The following is a 19,031-nucleotide window of genomic DNA, read 5'->3' as shown; positions in this document are numbered from 1 at the left end:
AGAATCTTCCCTGACAAAACTCAATCTTTACCTTAATCAAGCCTGTCTATTGAATTTTTTGCTTCTAAAATAACATTCCTTTGGAATGTCAAATTTCCTTTTTCCAGACTCAAAGCACAAGCACCACATCAAAGCTGAGACCACATATCCCCTCATTGTTATTGTTATGTTAATTGCTGTTAACTCTCTTGTACCTACCTATGTAAAAGAAGTTTATGTCTATCATTTTACTGATTATCAACACCAGAGGTTCCCATGCTTTGCTTTCTCCTGCCTCCCTAATATATCGTTAATGAATTTCATGTAACCTACTTATGCCCTCTCTTTTGATTATGTATAAAGTAAGGTGCAAAACTGACATTTTCTAGAGCATTTTCTCAGTCTTCATGACAATTGTTATTAGTTTTGCTCAAATAAACTCATAAATATTCTTATAGGTTTGGATACAGTTCTTCCTGAGCATTCTAATATTGACAAATACAAACCTCTTTAGTAAATCTCATTTTCATTGATAGAGTTGAAAACTATGGAGATCGTTTTGGGAGATGAAACAAAATGAGATGAGAGCAAGCAAAATTCAACAAGCATTTTATTAATACTGATGCTTTTATTCTGTGTTTTTGTACAGAGAACTTTCAAATACTTATAAACTCATAGTAAACATTTGTCTGATTAAATAAAACCTCAATAGCATTCTATATGGTCAAATTAGAATTAAAACAAAATTATCAGATGCCAGCACATACAATCACCCTTCTCATGGCTGGAAATCTGAATCAAAGACACGGAGGGTACATGTTGAAGAAGGTAGGCAATGCTTGGAGAAAGCTGGGTCTCTTCAATCATCTTTACTCCTTTTTATTTCATCACCATTCTCCTCTATGAGCTTGAACACAGGAATCTGATGACCATCCTTGAGCTCTAAGAAAACCTCCTGAAGGTACCACCTGATAGAAACCAAAAGTAATCCAGAAAACACTGGCAAATAACATGGTCATTAGGGAAATAAAGCTCTGGCCAGATAGCTCAGTTGGAGTATCATCCCAATATGCCAGAGTTGAAGGTTAGATCCCCAGCCAGAGAACATACAAGAATCAATCAATGAATGCATAAATAAATGGAACAGCAAATCAGTGTTTCTCTCTAAAATTAATAGAAAAGTAAAAAATATAGTTTGAATACTGTCTTAAAATTTTAAACACTATTTTTATGATATAACTTTAGGTTAACACAAAGTTTTAACATTTTATTATAGGTTCTCATTATTTAACCAGCATCATTGTCAAGGTAAGTTTAACAGTGAAAGGCTGATGGGTGAATTGAAGAGGCATCAGGAAAGAGAATGAACACCTTATTCCCCATTTCCCAATTCACTCTGACCTTCAATTAATGGAGGCAAACTCCTCCAATAATCCCAGTCTTTGGAGTCAATAAGCCTAGGGGGAGGCACAGGGGGGCTTCCTAAGGGCTGTCTGTCACTTTTGTCCTGGGAAATTAAAATGCATCCTGGCTAAATAGCTAACATCTCTGAGAGAAGTTTGGCAGGGGCCTGAATGAATGTAGCTATCGGCAACCAGACAAGAAAAACAAATTAATGGGGTGAAAAACTTATATAAAGAATGTGTTGACTAATCCTGGAACAGGAACCCATGTCTTTATTTGTAATGATTGAAACAGTAGTTTTAGAAGCTGTAAAATTATCAAAGATGAATACTGTAAATGTAAATTTCTTTAAATTCAATAGAGTAAGGAATGTACAATTTAGCAGATTGCATTGGATGAAATGTCTGGATTAAGCTAAGAGCCAAAACATTGGCTTGCTGCCCAGGCTGTGAAACTTTTCAAACTTTCAAAAAGTATTTCTTATTCCACAATTATGTAACTACAAATGAAAATGGGACTCATGACTGTTACCCATCAGAAGGTTTTTGTGTTCCTCCATACCCACCCATTTTCCCATAATACCTGTTAAAGGGGGTATCTCTGGATGAGGTGACATAGAGATGGCCCGCTGACCTGGATCCAGAGACAGGAATCTTCAACTGGGGGTGTAAAATGAGAGGTATGTTGCTGTACTCTTAAGAGACGACAAAATGACACTTTCAAGAGCTAACCATATAAAAACTAGTGAAAAACCTGGAGAATTCACCTGATTTTCTATCTGGCTCTCTCCATATGTTCTGCCTCTCTTTGGATGGTTTGGTGAGGTCAAGAGCAGCCCTCTTATTTGGCAAGAATACCTTATGTGCCACACTGAATGCTCTGAGAACTTGCAATGATTATTTAAAAATCCAATTAAATAAGAACAAACTACTGATACAGGCAAAAACATGGATAAATATAAGAACATGCTAAGCAAAAGAGCCTTACCCAACAGTCTATAATACATGGTACCATGTTCTATAATAGGCTAAACTACACTGGGAAAAAATATCAGAAAAGTGAGTGCCTTTGCTGGGGCTGTGGAATATGAGAAGGGACCAACTGGGAATAGCATGAGCAAATTATAGGGTGATGAAACAGTCTATGTCTAGATAGGGGCTTGCAGTGTACTTATTAAAATTCAAAGAGTACACTGAAATTTGTACCTTTCACAGAATGTAAATTTTATCTCAAAAAAAGGAGCTATAAACAAATACTAAATTCTAGTTAATGATATACATGCTTATATGTTTAAAATAAAGTATATGAACATCTGAAAATAATAAAGTGTTCAAGGAAAATAAGAAACATGGCTAAATGAATAGGTATTGGGTAAAGCAAATAGAGCAAAATACTAATTGTAGAATCCAGATAGCTACTACATGGATTCCACAGAATACATTATTTTATTTTTTTCTGTATGTTTAAAACTTTTCATAATAAACTAGAAAAAAAGACAAAAAAAAAAAAAATAGAGTGCCGTGTTTAAAACAGGAAACTCTTACCAGCAAATTGGTACATACTTTGACCTGGACCATGGAGAACAGGCCTTAAAGGAAATATATAAAGGCTTGTTTGGGAAAGATAAGATCTTGGTTAGTTCATCTTCACTAGTCACTGCAGGCTGGGTTCATACTATGTGGGTGGGCACTGCCTGGATGCTGCCATGCCCTGAGCCTGGGAAATTAGTCTGGGAACCTCAGAGTGAGCTGGTGGATGTTTGTTAATGCTCCTATTTAGAAAACCATTGAATGCAATAATTTTGGTTTCTCAGTGAAAACTGAAGACAATTTGAGCCTTTTGAAGGGGACACAATATTGTAACAAGCCCATAAGGCATTTCCCAGGGTAACTTCCTATACCCCAGGTGACAGGCAAAGGTACTTTCATGGGTTAAGAGTTGGTATATCTCATCTACAGCAAATTGCCACCAAGAGAAAGAACTACATATTTGTGTTTTCCAAAATTCTCTCTCTCATTTATTTAAACATACTTTAAAGAAGACAGACTTTGGGATGGTGCCTCCATACCCTAAGTCATACTGAAATGATTCTTTATAGAGTTCCACTTTTAGAATCAAGCTATAGCTCTTCTCATGGGATTACAAAAGTAAGCAACAGAGCACACACTGAGCATTTCTGAGTTCTAAAAGAAAACCTAAAAAGGGGGTGGTGATAAAAGGACAGAAGTAAGTAGAATTTTATATAACAGCAAACACAGAAGGATCAATGTCTCAGCTTCAGGCAGTTGTGCCTCCACTTGCGGATGAGGTTCTTTAGACTGGTTTCTTTACTGCCCAGACTTTGCCAAAGAGTAAAGCAGGCATGTCTGGTAAACATACATATTGGTAGTTAATGACTATTTCATACATACACTTGGAAAAGAATCCTTCAATATGACAACTATCTTATAAACAAGTGAAATTTCTCACCTCTGAGATAAGATGGCCTGTTTTATAAATAGCTGATTGTAAAAGAAGTGAAGAACCTGATAAGATGTCAAACATAATTCACAAACTGGAAGAGCAAAGGATGAGGCAACAGATGGCTCTGGGGCAGCAGGCCTTGAACTCCTGTTATTGTGGTGTCAAATTGTTCAGCAGCAGCAGAGGCAAGTGCCCAGCACCACAGTCAACACTGTCACAGTGCTAAATGAGGGCCCTGGCCTGCAGGGCCAGAAGAAGCCCTCTCAGCAGCAGCCCGGTCAACTGGGCCAAAGTGAAAGCTGGGACAGACCAGAGGAGGTTCCCCGCTAAAATCATCCTGGTGTCAACCACTCACTGGATCACCAGATCAGAGAACTGATGCTGCATCACCCTGCCCTTCAGCAAAGGTACTTGCCAGCTTGAACACCGAAGCCAGGCCCTGTACTCTGTGCTGGGTAACCCCGTGAATAGCCAGAGCCAATCTCTGGAATTTCAGAGCTCTTATGCTTGCAGGGATCCAGCCAAGTGAACAGAGATGGTGAAACACACAGGAACCACACTGTATGATATAAGCCATATGAACACAATGGAAGTAAGGCCATATGGCACAGAGTGGGCACTCAATACATGTTCACCCCCTTCCCTTTTCTCTTCAGGGTTCCCTTCTCACTTAATGGCTTCCTCTTTCCACTCACCCATGTTAGACATTAGAGCATCATCTTTGACCCATCCCAATCCTGCTTTAAAACTGTCACCAAATCCTATCACCTGTGTAATGCAACAGCCTTCATATCCATCTCTCATTTCTCTAAGCCACAGCTCTGGTTCATGTTTTCACCACTGTACACCCACATGGCCACACTACTCTCCTAAAGGCTCCCAGTCCCTGAGTATTCCCAATCTGAATGAATTTATCTTGTTTTAAAACCAGATCAATTGGAATTGGGGAAGGGTGGGACTCTGCCTCCCTGACCCCATCCAAGCATCTGTGTGCTGTAGCCTCAAGCAAGGAAAGTACACATAGATGTGGGTATTGGTCAACATCTTTAAAAAAAAAAGAAGAAAAACAGATCAAATGCTTATCAGAATACTTGAGTATGAATAGCTTTTGCAGTTAGAACAAAAGCCCAATAAAACTATTTCTATGATAGTTAAAAAAAATAATACAAAATAAACTATGCAGAGCATCACACTTTTATTCTCAAAATACTTCAGAGCTACTGCTGGCCATAGAATCAAATGTGTACACCTCACACAATGATGTTGCAGCCCTTTAGTTGCTCTGCCCATACTACCTGACCACACCCTGCCTCAATAGCCTGAAGCTACACTGAGGTCACACTGGAGGGAGCACAGTGAGCTGCCTTCCCAGGTATGCTACCCCTCATTCTGGCATTCCTTTTCTTCAAAATAATCTCTCAGTCCACTAACTACTCCCTTCAGGTCTCTACTATTGCATTTGTTTCACCCTGTCTTATTTGGGAGTTTTAAACTACTAACTCTCTGAAAGCCTTCGGCATCTCTGTATTCCCCACACAGCTTAGAATCACTTTTCTATAACAGAATATACTCAACACATACCTGTTAAACAGAAGACCAAATGTATTTTATATTCAGGTGACTTTTAACAGCTAAATTATAAAAGAAGATATCATATAGCTGGAAAAAAATCACTGGCATTCCATGCAATCAATGTAAATAAATAAGTTTCAAAACTAAAATTTAAAGAAGCTGTTTATGTTTGAATGAGAGTTAACTAGCTGTAGATGTATTTCAAGTTCAAAGCTGAAATAAGTGGTGGATAGCTATCATTGGTCATTTCTCTAGCAGTTCAAGGTGGTGCCTTGAGCACAAACACTGCATTCTCTGCCACATCAGCCATCAAGAAAAGGAAAAAAAAAATGAAAGTAAATTTATCCATAGTTTTTCAAAAGGTCCCAAGTAATCCCTAGTGACAATTTTACATGGTAGCTTTTCCTATCCCAGATCCTTACTCCAGGTTCCTCCCAGACTCTCTCTGGATTATGGCGACCCCCTCTTCTCCTTCAGTAGGCACCTGGCCCAGTTCTCTGGAGGGAGCATGTTACCTGGGCATCAGCAATGTCCACGAAGTTGTACTTGTCAGTGAGCTGAAGATAGTGAATGTTGAGAGGGGTGCCCAGAGCTTCCAGAGCCTCAGGGTGGCTATGCAGCTGCTCCAATGCCAACTGGTAATAGGAAGCCCTGGAAAAAGTTTCTAAGTGGGAAAGAGAGTTGTTATATTTTTTATTTTTCTTTATTGAACTTCATCAGACTCTCTGTAGAAAGTTAAATGATACAATTCATATACAACAGCAAAACAAAAACAAATATGAAATTTATGGATGGAATAAGGGACAATCTACTCTAAACTATCCACTTTAGAGACTCCAAAACCAAAGTCTACAAAGTCAGGATCTGTGGGGATGTGACAGATGACATTGGGTAAGATACTTAGCTTTTCTGTGCCCCAGTTTCTTCATCTCTCATTTCCTCACCTCATTTACTATCTCATTTCTTCATCTAAGGTGTTTGATCAGATCTTCTTCTCTAATGCTCCTTTGGTTCTAAAGTACTAGAATACCATCATTTGCTAAAAGTGACAACACCAGTTCAAGGCAGAGCTGGGGCCAGAATCTATGACTAACCTCTAAACACTTCTTCCAGTACAATGAAGGTTCTGATAAACCGGCATAAAATAGACTATAACATCAATAACAGCAAAACCCTCAGGCCAGAAATAGGACACTAGAATGCTAATTTTCAAACTTACAGATTTATGCAGATATTTTATGCAAATAAAACTTACTTGCTCTGTGTCAGGTATTTTTCTTGGCCCAAAGTCTACTAGGAACTCCAGGAAGAACCTCCCTAAAGGTGTTAGGTACTAGGCAGACAGCAAAGGTAGGCTTCCCAGGAAGGTTTTTGGTTTGACAACAAGAAAAAGTTTTCCTCTTACACACCCAACCATAGTAATGAAAGGGAAAGGCACTATGAGCCTAAAGAGGCAAAGGAAAACACACCTCCTGTACTGCTTCTCAGGAGTGCAACTGCAGGGAATGCTCTTGATGGAAGAACTCAAGAGTTGGAAAAATTTTAGTTTTAAATAATGGTTAATAAGCTTAGTAATTAATTAATGCATGTAAACAGTTATTGTTTCAGGAACTGAAGATATGACCCACCCTGACTCCAGGAAACCACAAGCAATTCGATCTTTGTGCCACAGGAGGAGTGCAGGCCATCAAGTAATATCAGCGATTGTGCTCCAGGGAGAGATATCCCACAGTTCAGGACATAGATAAAGAACCACTAGTCAACTGAAGCTAGGCAGTTTGCCAGACTGCAGTTCTTATTTGATTAACCTTTTCCCTCAATCCCAAAGTCCTTACCTATACTTTCATCTCCTTATAAAAAAGTTTGACTTGAAATGTAAGACTGTCTTTTAGGGTACATAACCCACCGTCTTCTCAGATTGCTGGCTAATGGAATAAAGAGCCCATACTATCACTGTCTCTATTGGTTCTGGTGGTGACAGGCAACACAAATGCTGACTTTTCTGTTTTTACTGTGGGAATAAACAATGTGCCAGCCATGACAGGAAAAGAAGTAGCAGATGTTGGGTCCAGACAGTTAAACTTTCTTGAGGATTTCCATGCCTAGATCTTATTCTCAATATTTCATGCATCTTATTATTCTCACTATCTCACAGGTTGTGAGATTTATTTTCACAGGTGTATGCATAAGCACTAATATCATCTCTCATCACACAGATAACTGAGGCCCAGAAAGATGATGGACTCTTCCATAAGCCACACTAGTCAAAAGCTGGAGCTGAGATTCGACCAGCTGGGTTGTCTATCAGCTGACTCCAGCTTCTGAAGAGTAAAAGGCTATGAATCCCCCAACCTGTAAAATGCATCTATTCCTGTCATGTTTGCTTCTACTCCTTTGGCAGAAGGGAGAGGATGTTGAGCTATTCCAGTCTGAATTAATGCTGTGAATGCTCTTCTTGGCCCATCTCCAAACTCAAGGGCCTCTGGGTCAACTAAAAGGTCCGAAAAAATGGTTGGAGAGGACACTGCTCTCTTTAGCTGACTGTTGGTGATTCTAACATTCCAGTGGGAAGTGAAAATGCGGTAGAAACAGGGTAGAGAGCCAAGCTGGGAGGGCATTAAACTTCAAAGAAAGTCATTCTGAAAAAAAACTGCCGCTGCTTCACAGCTAGTAGCAACTAAATGTCCTTAAATGTTCTGGTTGCTCACAATAACTACGGCTTGTCTCTACAAATTCAAATTTGGATGCAGTGGGGCTGGAAGCCACATCTGTCAAGATTTTCCCATCCTGGACTCAGCTTTTATTTTCTATTCTCACTGGAGACATGCCTTGCTCAAGGTCCCCTCCCTCACTAAATCAACATTAAAGAACAGCAGGGCAAAAAGGATGAGAACACTTGAGAAATACAGCCAGTTTTCCCTACCTGTGAAACATCTGGTATTACCCCTTCTTTCTGTTTTTTATATTATCTCAGAAATCTTGGATCTCCTGTGTGTGCACTGGAGTGAATGCCTATCCTACTTTTTAAAATCTGGGTCCTTTTATTTGCACTTGAGGCTCCTAAGAAAACTGGTATTTATAGGATAAGGAGGAGGCCACAGGGAATGGAATGATGTACTGATTTCTAAAAATAGCCCTCTCCTACTTTCTTATCTGCAGAAAGCATCTGAAGGATTTCCTATGATGGAAGAGCAAGGATAAGAGAGGTAAGAGGAGGCCATGCATCAGGCAGTTTGCCGGGTACTTACTTTGCACAAGGTAATATACAAGGGCACATCCCCCACTAGTCATCACACTGGTAAAAAGGACCAGTTTTCCCAGAGGCACTGGCATCCTGCTTCCTAGAGATTTAAAAACAAAAGATGTCAATTTATTGTTAGATTCAGGTTTGTGTGAGGGGCCTTTGCCTGGACTGGGCCCCAAAGGGTAAGAAAAGCATGGAGGAAGCCAGCAAGGCAAAGAGGCCATCCTTCCTCCTTTGATTCCTTTCAGAATGCCAGGGCTGGTTCTGGAGCCAAAACAAAAATGTCCTTTTGAGGGTGGCCCAAATCCAGGACCCAGGCTTGTAGGGGTGACGGCTGAGCACAGAGAAACATTCAGCCCTGCTGTCCTGAGGGGGAGAACCCAACCTGTGTGCCAAGTCCTGCATTTCCCTAGAAGCACAACTACTTTGTGTCATACCAGCTGGTAACCAGGAAGCTTATCCTTTTACAGCAGTGGCTCATCTTGTGAGCTTTCAAATGGGCCCAAGTGGTCACTGGCTGCTTTCTTTTATATCTGGAAGTGTTCGTTCCCTGGGACTATTGTGGGAAGAACTCGGTTCTTCTTGCTGACACAGTAAAGAATTACAGATCAGCACACCAGTTAGCATGTTAGCAGGGTTTATGAGTAGTATGTCCTCAAGGAAGAGAATAGGCCTTGCTGAGGTGGAGAAGGGCATAGGCAAAAGCAAGGGCAGCAAGGTATTGGGTCCTTTGTCCTGAGGACTTATACAGTTACTGGGATGGGGTTAGGGAGTTACCTATTGATTGCTGGGTAAAAGGTAGTGCCAGCTTCACTTGGGGGGACATGTCCACCTAAACGTAGGTATGTGTGGAGGGTTAGCCCAGAATTCTTATCTTTTTCACATTTAGTCATCTTGCTATAAAACAGGTACATGATAGTAGGTGGTTAATTAAAATTTAAGTAGTTATCCAAAATTATTTATGGGTTCTTTCTGAAAGCACTAGGGACCCCCTCTTAAAACAGACAGAGGCAGGCAATTAACTGAAGTTGTTTTATGGCCTTCAGCTTTGGGCACTGTGGACCCTCTTCTTAGCCCCGGGGGATGAATACACAGTTTCAAAGGCTTCCTTTACCAGATGGTGGAAATAATACATACAGAATTTCAAGGGCTCCCCTCCTCCTGTCCTATTACAGTGTTTCTTGTCTGAAACACAAGGCTCAGGACTACTGGGTTAGCAGGTGAGACATGTCTCCCTCCTCTCCTCTGGCTTGGTTACCTATGTATCATACCTAACAGGGTGAGGAAACTGGTTATGACTTTCAGGCTGAATGAACAGATAGAGAGGAGCCAGCTTAGAAAATTCAGGTATCATACCCACCACACATAACTCCTGTTCCCTAAAGGCCCAGGCAGGGCTAGCAGGCCTTGATGTGGCCAATTATCCTCCTTCTTGGAGACTATTTAACTAGGCTCAAACCTGGATCTGAATCTTTCTGGAAAGCTGTAAAATACCCAACCATAAAGCAGAGTAGGATATTGGCTTATATCAAGGGTCACAATTCAAAAGCCCACAAGGCTTGAAAAGTCACATAAATGAGAGCAGACATGTGGGCCAAGTCTGGATGAGTACTTTAATTTTTCCAAAAGACATTTATGTAAAATTGCCTAAATTCTAAAATTTGACAACCAATTAAAAACAAAACTAACAAACTACATCTGTGAGTCAGATTCTTTCAGGATATCTTTACCCTAAATGAGAAAAATTCCTTTATCTTTTCTGACATTTCTTAAAAAAAAAAAATTTAAGCTGACATGGAAATTCCAAGTTTGGGTAAATACTCTAAGTGTTTATGTCCTGAACATTTAACCTTAGATTTTATCAGCTTCTTTAGAAAGCAAAGCCTTTGATGTGACCTAATGCTAGTTCCTTCACTGGCTGAATCTGTGAATCAAGGTAAACACCTTTTAAGCACCTGCTTCTCTGCGGTCTAGAATATGGAGAGTAATAGCAACTGCCTACCTATTATTTCTGGAACATGAAGGTAAATGAATCCATAAGGCCTGTTGGAAAAAGCTCCTTAGGTGGACATTTGTTCTGGGAACTAATAATTAAACACACCCTTTAACAGTGCTAAAATTGACTAGTTTTATACAGAAATAAACTTGAATCCAGGTTCAAGTGCATAAAGAATTTTGATGAACCTATAAAATTAGGCAGGGTGAAGTTTTAGCTCATCTTTATATTATTCATTTACTATACTGTTTTATTCAACTAAGAAAAGGTAGATGAAACCACAAATAAATGTACTACATCTGCTGTAAGAGTTTCAGCTGGTGTTCTATAGTATGCAAGAATATTTATCCAAGTTGAGTATAAAGTCAATTAAAGTAACATACTCTGGGAAAAGTCATTTAGTCTAATAATAAAAATGGTCAGAGCATCTCCAAAGAATGCATTAGTCAGATCTTGCTTAATTTGAAAGAGCCCTCAACAGGGAGGGGCAATGAGCAAGAGCTCTGCAGAGCTTCTCACAAGACTCTAGTTTCTAAAGCTAGCAGGAGGCATGAGGTGAGAAATGTCTTAAAACAACACAGAGAACAGCTATCCCATCTTTCATGTGAAACAGCCACAAGTGAAAACTAATGGAGAAACATTCAGGAGAAACCCAGAGCTATTCAGGCAGCCACTTTCATCTAATGCTAAACTTGAGGTACCCTGAAGGGATCTAATAGAGAACCTGGCCAGGAACATTCATTACCTTTTGCCAGCTTCTTAAAAGTCATCAAAGGAAATCTGTCCTGTAATTAGATAATTTTACACTTTTTCAAACCCAATTCTCTCTGGTGTCCAGTTTTATAGAGCCAAGATTTATTACCAACCCAAGCTTCAGAACAAAAAAGAAGTTTAACTTCTAAAACAAGCCTTGACCATAAAGGGCTCTAGTTTTCCCTCTTTCTCTTCGGCCATATAAGGAAGAAAAAGTAAAGCTTGCTGGTCTGCTGTCTGTGTACTATGTATCTTTTGTTGCCGCAACCAGAAAACTGGTGTGGGCAAGGGAGGGTGTACCACAGTGGTAGCAGGTATGTGACTGCAGTGCGTACAATCACAGACGCAGTCAGCAAGCCCACTGAAACAAGATGCTAACAATATAAGCTGTACATCATGGATTAAAAACAGCTTTTCAGGGTTAAAATGAAATAAACGTATATATAACCCTTAATATTAATGACAATAGCAAATCTTTGTATCTCTTACTATTAGGTACCTGGTATTATTCTAAGCACTGTACATACAACATTTCATTTAATTCTCACAATATCCCATGAAGTAAGAACTACTGTTATCACATCTATTTTACAGAGGAGTAAACTGAGGCACAGAGAGGTTAAGTAATATACCTCAAATCATACAAATAAGCATGTAAGTGGTAGAACTGGGATTCAGATCTAGGCAGTCTATCTCCAGGGTGTGTGCTCTCAATCACCATGATAAACTGACTTTAAGATATCCACTGATTTCAGAAATACTGCCATGTCAAAAAAAATTATGCATCCCTGAATTACAATAATTCATTGCAAAAGGCTTTGTCAGGTATGCCCTTCCTGCTATTTTTCCAGACAAGATTATGGCATATATTTGAATAAACTTCATTCTTTCTTTTGCTTTGGTTTTTGAGGGCCTTCTCTGGTCAAACAGTGCTGAGAGGAATACAGATAATTCACAATAATTACAACACAGATAGGGCCAGTTAGTACAAATGTGCATTTGGGCATGATACAACCCTAACATGGTGCCACAGACATGGTAAACAACTTAGGTTCACATGCAGAGTGGGGCAAAAGTATGCGAGAAACAGTTTATTCTTTATTATTATATTATTTTCCATATGAACAACCATAAACCTACTTTTGCCCCACCATGTGTTTATTAAGATGGTTTTCCAATAGCTGGAAGTTCTGATAAATGTCTTGAAGAAGGGGTGGGCACCTTTTTCTAATTTACACCTATGTAGTGTGACTAGAGTTGTATACCAGAAAAGGAAGCAACACACAGGAAGTGGTCAGCCCTGCCTGGAGGGGATCAGCAAAGGAAACTGGTTCTGAGCAGAGAAAGGTGAAGGAGTGGGAGAAGGGTTTCACATCAGTAGAAATAGCAAGCAAAACCAGAGTGGCAGAAAAAAGAGCTGTAGCACTATGGAGGGCTGGTGGGGAACCACAGGAAATGGGTCTGAAAATGGAGGCTGTCACTGCTATAAAAGGCTGTCTACCCTGCTGGACTTTACCCTGCAGGTGAATAGATTCAGACAGGAAGAGAAACAACACAAAAAGACCAGCTAGAAGACTTTTGTGATGTATTAGCAAAGGTAAGACCTAAGACCTTTGTAGTAAGAGTGGATCAAAAATGACAGTCTCTTAAAATATTTAGGATCATTCTAATTTATTTGCTAGTTTGTAGACCAGCTTACACCAAAAAGGATGACAGGGCTAATAAGGATACATGCATTAGACAAGAAAAAAATTGATAAGGAAATGAAGACAAATGGAAAATACTTTTAAGAAGAGAAATACAGTTGGGGTAAAGTGAGTACACAAAATTAAGCACTGTCACACACTAGACATTTCTTCAAGGTGGCCACAGACTTGACACTGAGTTTGATATCTGCTCATCAGAAAGGGAAGACTGAACAACTACTAGGTCCACAGTCTCCATGGGGTAATGCAAATCAGCAGCTTAGAAGGAGTATGGCATTTCCTAACAATACACCAACCCTGAGAAAGATCTCTTTCATTCTTGCTTAGAAAAGGATTCTCTGAAGTGCCCAGTGTTGCAAACAAAATCCCCAGTATATTTAAGTTCACAGCTTTCAAATGACTTTTTGTAACATCCTATAATGAAAGCCACAATCATAGTCCACTGTTGGGAACTATCCTGCCTGGTTTCAGGGACTGTAGCCTCGCCGACAGGTGAGAAGGCCCCAAGGCTGGAGCAAATCAAGGAGGCCTTGGGAAAATAGGCCACTGAGAAGACAAAACCTGTGCCCGAGGCAGAGGCTGCACCCTCACATCACCCTACTTGGCCCCAGAGAATGGCTGGTTAGTCAATGATGGGTAAGACTCCTTGATGGCAGGAGCAACCTAAGACAGGCACAGCTGCAGGGGCCATGAGGGAAGGACTTGGGTGGGGGACACAGAGAAGGGGAAAAAAGACCCTAACCCCTCGGCTTTTCTATGGCCGGAGTCCTCATTCTGTCTGAAAGAAGTCTTCTCATCTCTTGGCAGCTCTGCCCTGCCTGCCTGGCTCATGCTTGAAACAATACTAAAAGTAGGTACAGCCCTAAATTGGATCAGGCAGTTCCCAGGGACAATTAGGACTGGAAAAGGAATGCATTAAATCCTATAAAACTTACTTTGCTAAGAATGCCCTTAAGTTAATGATAACTGATATCTGGGGTTGAACATAGAACGTGATCAGTTTCCCAGGTTTCAGGGCTGAGTGGGCGCCACCCTGACCTTAGGCAAATCTCTTGTGTTCCTTCAATTGTTATCTATGATCTCTATTTGTTTTCTATAAACATAGCCCTTTGACATTGATTGATGAGCTTTACATCCATGCTGTATACCCCTGCGCATATGGTTCTCAAAAAAAGGCACTTCAAGAGAAGGGCTCGGGGCATTTTCCACTAGAGGGAACTGCCATTTCATCCCCTGACAGACCAAAAGAAAAGTGTCTGGGACGACTTATTTTATTTCCCCATCCATGATCTGTAGTGTACTCTACAGGACAGAGTCCGCCTTCCACTTCAGCTGGCACCCAAACAGGGAACCTCAGATCCAGAGCGCTGTCCCACCTCAGTCCACAAAAAGCAATAAACAGAATTTTACAAGTAGCCAAAACAATGGAGACAGTGGGAAGCTCTGATGGGCTATCTTGATTCAATGGAGAGATGAGGCAGTCATGATCCACCTGGTCTCCAGGGAATTGCTCCATGTGTCAAGAGTAATCATGGGTTTAGGACAAGGGGGCAAAAAAAAGAGGCTCTGCCCCTGCCTTTTAATAACTAGCTTCACTTTATCTGCCCCATCAGCTGTCCTGAAGAGTCCTCGGTAGCCCCTGAATCTCATGAAGAAAATATTTCAAAAAGGCACAGTAGAGAACTAGAGATAGATTTTAGGCTCCTCCAGGAAGGATACATTTTAGAAGTAAGTTTTTGATAAGAATTGAAAAGTTTAAAATTTGATGTGAAAATCTACAAGAAACCCATATTTAATTAGTCTACTACACAGTCAATTAAAGGAAGATTTTTGATGTACAGCTAACCAAGAGGATGGGATTGCAATCCATTTTGAAAAATGGCTCTGTTTTTACACACAAAGAGTGACATAGGCCCCCAAAGGCCAATAGTTTACAAATTTATTTTAAAGTACTAAATTTTCCTTTCTAGAGCCAATGTGCTATCTGTCAAAGGGATGCCAGCTGAACTGCACGAGCAGGCACAAGGTGGAGGCTCCTCCTATGTGTCTCCCCTGGAGCTCCTGACCAGACGAAGGAATTGCAGGTAGACTCACTAGGGGTTTGAATAGAAGCAGTCGGAGGGTCTGCCCCACAGGCAGAATCTGACCAGGCAGAGTGGTGCAATGTCAACCAGGCCCACACATCAGAATCACCTGAGAAGCTTAAAAACAAAACAAAACCAAAAAACTCCCCACAAAAAACAAATGTCCAGGCCATAACCCAGACTTATTAAAATAGAATCTAGGCAGGTGGGACCTAGGCATTTTTGATTTTTAGCCTCCTCAGGTGATCCTAATATGCAGCCAAGCTTAGAAACCAGCTTAGAAACTACTGCTACAAGAACAAAACACAGAAAGTCAGCGCATGGCCTGAGTTTCAAAGATTGGTCCGGTGATCCCTTAGGGGTTCCTGGAAAGATACAGAGCAAAAACAGCTATTCCTCTATCTATGCCCCACACATCACTTAAATCCACCATATCTTGAAAGATTTAGAGTCTGTGTCAATATATGTAACAAATGTCTTCCCGGGGATTCTGACACTGGACTAGAAACAGACCACCCTAGCAGGCCAGGTCAGACGGCTAGAGCCTCAAATAGAGATTTGCCAGTACCTGATATAAAATCCCTGTGTTTAATAAGAGTTGAGCTCAGGAGACCCTTACAGCAAGACAATCATCCTTAAACCTAGCTAGGAAAGATAGACCAAACTACAGATAGAAGTCCTTGATTTACAAGTGGAATTGTTTCCTCGCATTGTGTTATTTCTGGTATTTAGCTATGTCTTACAAGCTGAGTCAACTAAAGTGATTTTTTTCTCTTCACTACCACACCCAAATTGTAAAACCCATGGTTCATCTTAATATGCTGGAAGTGGGCTTAGAGGCAGTTGAAGAAGGAGGAAGATCACAATCCTGTTCATGAACCCAAGTGCCATATGACTTTCCAAGCAGGCTTCTTAATATATTAATACACTGTGGTTCTTTTCTAACTCTGGGCTTTGCTAGGCAGACTCACTCCAGACATATTATACCCACTTGCTTCATTTTCTCTGGGTGACATATGGCTGGCCTGGCTTGTCCCATATTTGAGAGACTATTTGGGCCAGGCACAATGCAGGATATTTTATATGCACTAATAACATTTCTTATAATAATTATGAAAGGCCAGATATTATTTTTGTCTTTTTTGAGATAGGAAAAAAGCCTCTAAAAAGGTTGTGAAACTTGCTCATGGGTCATGCCACAGCAGAGCTATTACACTGCATCTATCTGACCCCAGAGGCCATGGTTTCTCCACTGAGTGACAAAACCCATGTTACAGACCATGAATTTCATAACAATCAGCTTTTCATATAGATGGTACGTGCTGTCTGAAAGCTATTCCAAAAGTTGACATGTGCCATTTGAGGAAAATCACCACTACTGTGGGAAGTAGCTGTAATCAATATAGCTTCAAGTTACAATTTAGGGGTCAAGACAAAACAAAGGGATAAAAAATATACTTAGAAAAAAAGATGGCGAAGGAGTGAATGGGAGTCACGCTGACCTTCTCCCCCCAAGACGAAACTGGATTTGGGACTAAATAGTGGAGTAACCACCTGGAAAACAATGGAACGAGAGTGGGAGAGGAGCCTTGGAGTGGCGGACAGTGGATTTGACTCTCACACATCCCAAAGGGTGAGAAGTGCGGTGGAGGCTCGAGAGGGTGGGCTGGGTGCCCACGGGCACTAGCACCAGAGGGACATTGAAACAGCCAGTTAGCATTCTCCCTGAGAAGAATGGGGTCTGAATCATAAACAGGGACCTCTAAACCACAGCTGCTAAAACCAAGAAAATACAGACAAAACGCAACCCCGAAAAGCTTAGGGGCGCTCTCTGCCAGAGACAGGTGGATGGGGATGCAAACAGACATTTAAAGGGCAAACGCAAAAGTTGCAGTGGCAGCCACCCTCCTTGATCTCTGGGTAGAGGCGGCAGCAGGGTGGGCTCGTACCTGGGAAAAGACTCATGAGGAAAACTTTCTGAAGAGAACTGAGACAGCGGCCGGCGGGGCTGACTGCAGACTGGCTGGGAGAGCCTTGAGGAGAGACTGGAGACGGAGGCATTGGGGAAAGAACGGGAGGAGGATGCGGGGAGTCCCGACTCCCTCCCCGTTCCATAGTCTCCATTGTGGGCTGGAAAGGCGCGACCCCAAAGAGGGAGAAGCGGGGCACACATAAACCAGACTGCCCGCGATTGAAACGCAGTCCGCACAGGTGGTGGATCCTTGGCCGAATGGGTCACAGAACTGCCCAGAGACCCCTGAGGAGAGACTGGAAATGGAGGCGTTGGGGAAAGAACCAGAGGAGGAACCTGGGAGTCCCGACTCCTTCTACTTTCCATCCCCTCCATTGTGTGGGAAGAGGCCACACACCCAAAGAGCCAAAAGCTGAAAAGCACACATAGACACCAAAAAACCACCCAATGCAGGTGCGCACACTTGCACCGAGTGACCGGCGAGGGTTGGCGAGTGTGTGTATGGACTCGCCCGGCTGGTGAGGGCTCGCACGGGCTGGCAAGGCCTCCTATAGATTGGCACCGAAATGGCGTGCGAGGGAGTGCGCAGAGTGGCGAGGACAGGTGTAAATTGACCCGCGCGGCCCGCAATTGCGGAGCGGCTCACAGAATTAAAAGATCCCCGGCCAAAGGGGTCATAGAGCTGCCCAGAGTCCCTGGAGGAGAGACCAGAGACAGGATTAACCGGAGAGTCCTGGAGCTGACTTCCTCCCATTTCTGCAGTCTCCATTTGGGTGCAAGCAACACACCCAAAGAGCCAAAAGCGGGGAAAACACAAAATAGAAGACCCTAAACTAACCAGGGCGGGGGGCCCGCTGGCCAGGGGGGCCAGATAAGTACCCGAAGTCGCGAATAAGCCCCCTGGTCTGGGGCAAGCACATGCGAGCCCAGGCAGGCGGGGGATCCTGCCCCGCTGGGAGAACGATCAAGGAGCCAGCATGAGAGTGCAGAGCGATCCAAAGAAATAGTCCATCCCTGACCGAAGCGGTCACAGAGCTGCCCAAAGCAGGAGTCAGACACAGACAGTAGACTCCTGGAAGGCTCAAACAAACAACCCAAGGTCATACAGGGTCAACAACTGACATCATCAGAGGCAGGCAGGCCCAGAAAGAAAAGTAAAGGGAAAAATAAATAAATAAATAAATAAATAAATAAATAAAAAGACCCACCTACTAAAATAGAAGTTTGATCCACAAAGGAAATCTAGACAACCCAATTGAAGCATAAGCAGAAATAAATAAATAAGTAAATCCTTAACAGACTCTCACAAAAATGGGAAGAAAAAGAAGTTCCCCCCAAATGAGTGGAAGAGGGGACCCTCCGCAGAGAGAGCTAAATGAAGTAGAGGCAAGGGAACTATCAGATACTTATTCAAAACAATGGTTCTAAGGAAGCTCAATGACTCAGCCAGCTCAAAGATAGCCATGCGAAACTGCAGAGAAACTATCAGGATCTTACAGCAAACTATATCAACCTGGAAAAGGACATAGAAACTATCAAGAAGACACAAGAAAATATGAAGAATTCCATTTCTGAATTGAAGAACACAGTAGAAGGAATCCAAAGCAGGCCGGATGAAGCCGAGGATCGAATCAGTGAGATGGAGGACAAGGTAGAAAAAAGCTCCCAGAAAGAACAAGAAATGGAAAAACGACTCAAAAAGAATGAAGAGGCATTTAGGGAAATGCAGGACAACCTGAAGCGCAATAATATCTGTATAATAGGGATACCAGAAGGAGAAGAGGAGCAAGGGATAGAGAACCTCCTTGAAAAAGTAATGATGGAAAATTTCCCTAATTTGAAGAGAGAAAGGCTCTCA

The 19,031-nt window shown here is 41.6% G+C and overlaps 1 protein-coding gene across 3 annotated transcripts in view; it reads right to left on the bottom strand.

The window, feature by feature from the left end:
* Positions 1 to 605: 605 nt before the first annotated feature.
* Positions 606 to 19,031, bottom strand: part of LOC129063334 (cytochrome c oxidase assembly factor 1 homolog) — a 56,317-nt gene continuing 37,891 nt past the window's right edge. For all 3 annotated transcript variants that reach the window (XM_054564345.1, XM_054564346.1, XM_054564347.1), the window contains exons 2-5: positions 8,667 to 8,759; positions 5,934 to 6,082; positions 1,966 to 2,042; positions 606 to 947 (exon numbers count right to left, since the gene is read on the bottom strand). In XM_054564345.1, the coding sequence (XP_054420320.1) occupies positions 839 to 947; positions 1,966 to 2,042; positions 5,934 to 6,082; positions 8,667 to 8,751 (420 nt within the window). In that variant the 5' untranslated portion in view covers positions 8,752 to 8,759 and the 3' untranslated portion in view covers positions 606 to 838. The remainder of the gene's footprint in view (positions 948 to 1,965; positions 2,043 to 5,933; positions 6,083 to 8,666; positions 8,760 to 19,031) is intronic.

The sequence above is a fragment of the Pteronotus mesoamericanus genome, unplaced genomic scaffold, assembly GCF_021234165.1.
Source record: "Pteronotus mesoamericanus isolate MK-2021 breed Mesoamerican mustached bat unplaced genomic scaffold, CSHL_Meso_final scaffold_85, whole genome shotgun sequence".
NCBI lineage: Eukaryota > Metazoa > Chordata > Mammalia > Chiroptera > Mormoopidae > Pteronotus > Pteronotus mesoamericanus.
This window is presented reverse-complemented; position numbering and strand designations above follow the sequence as displayed.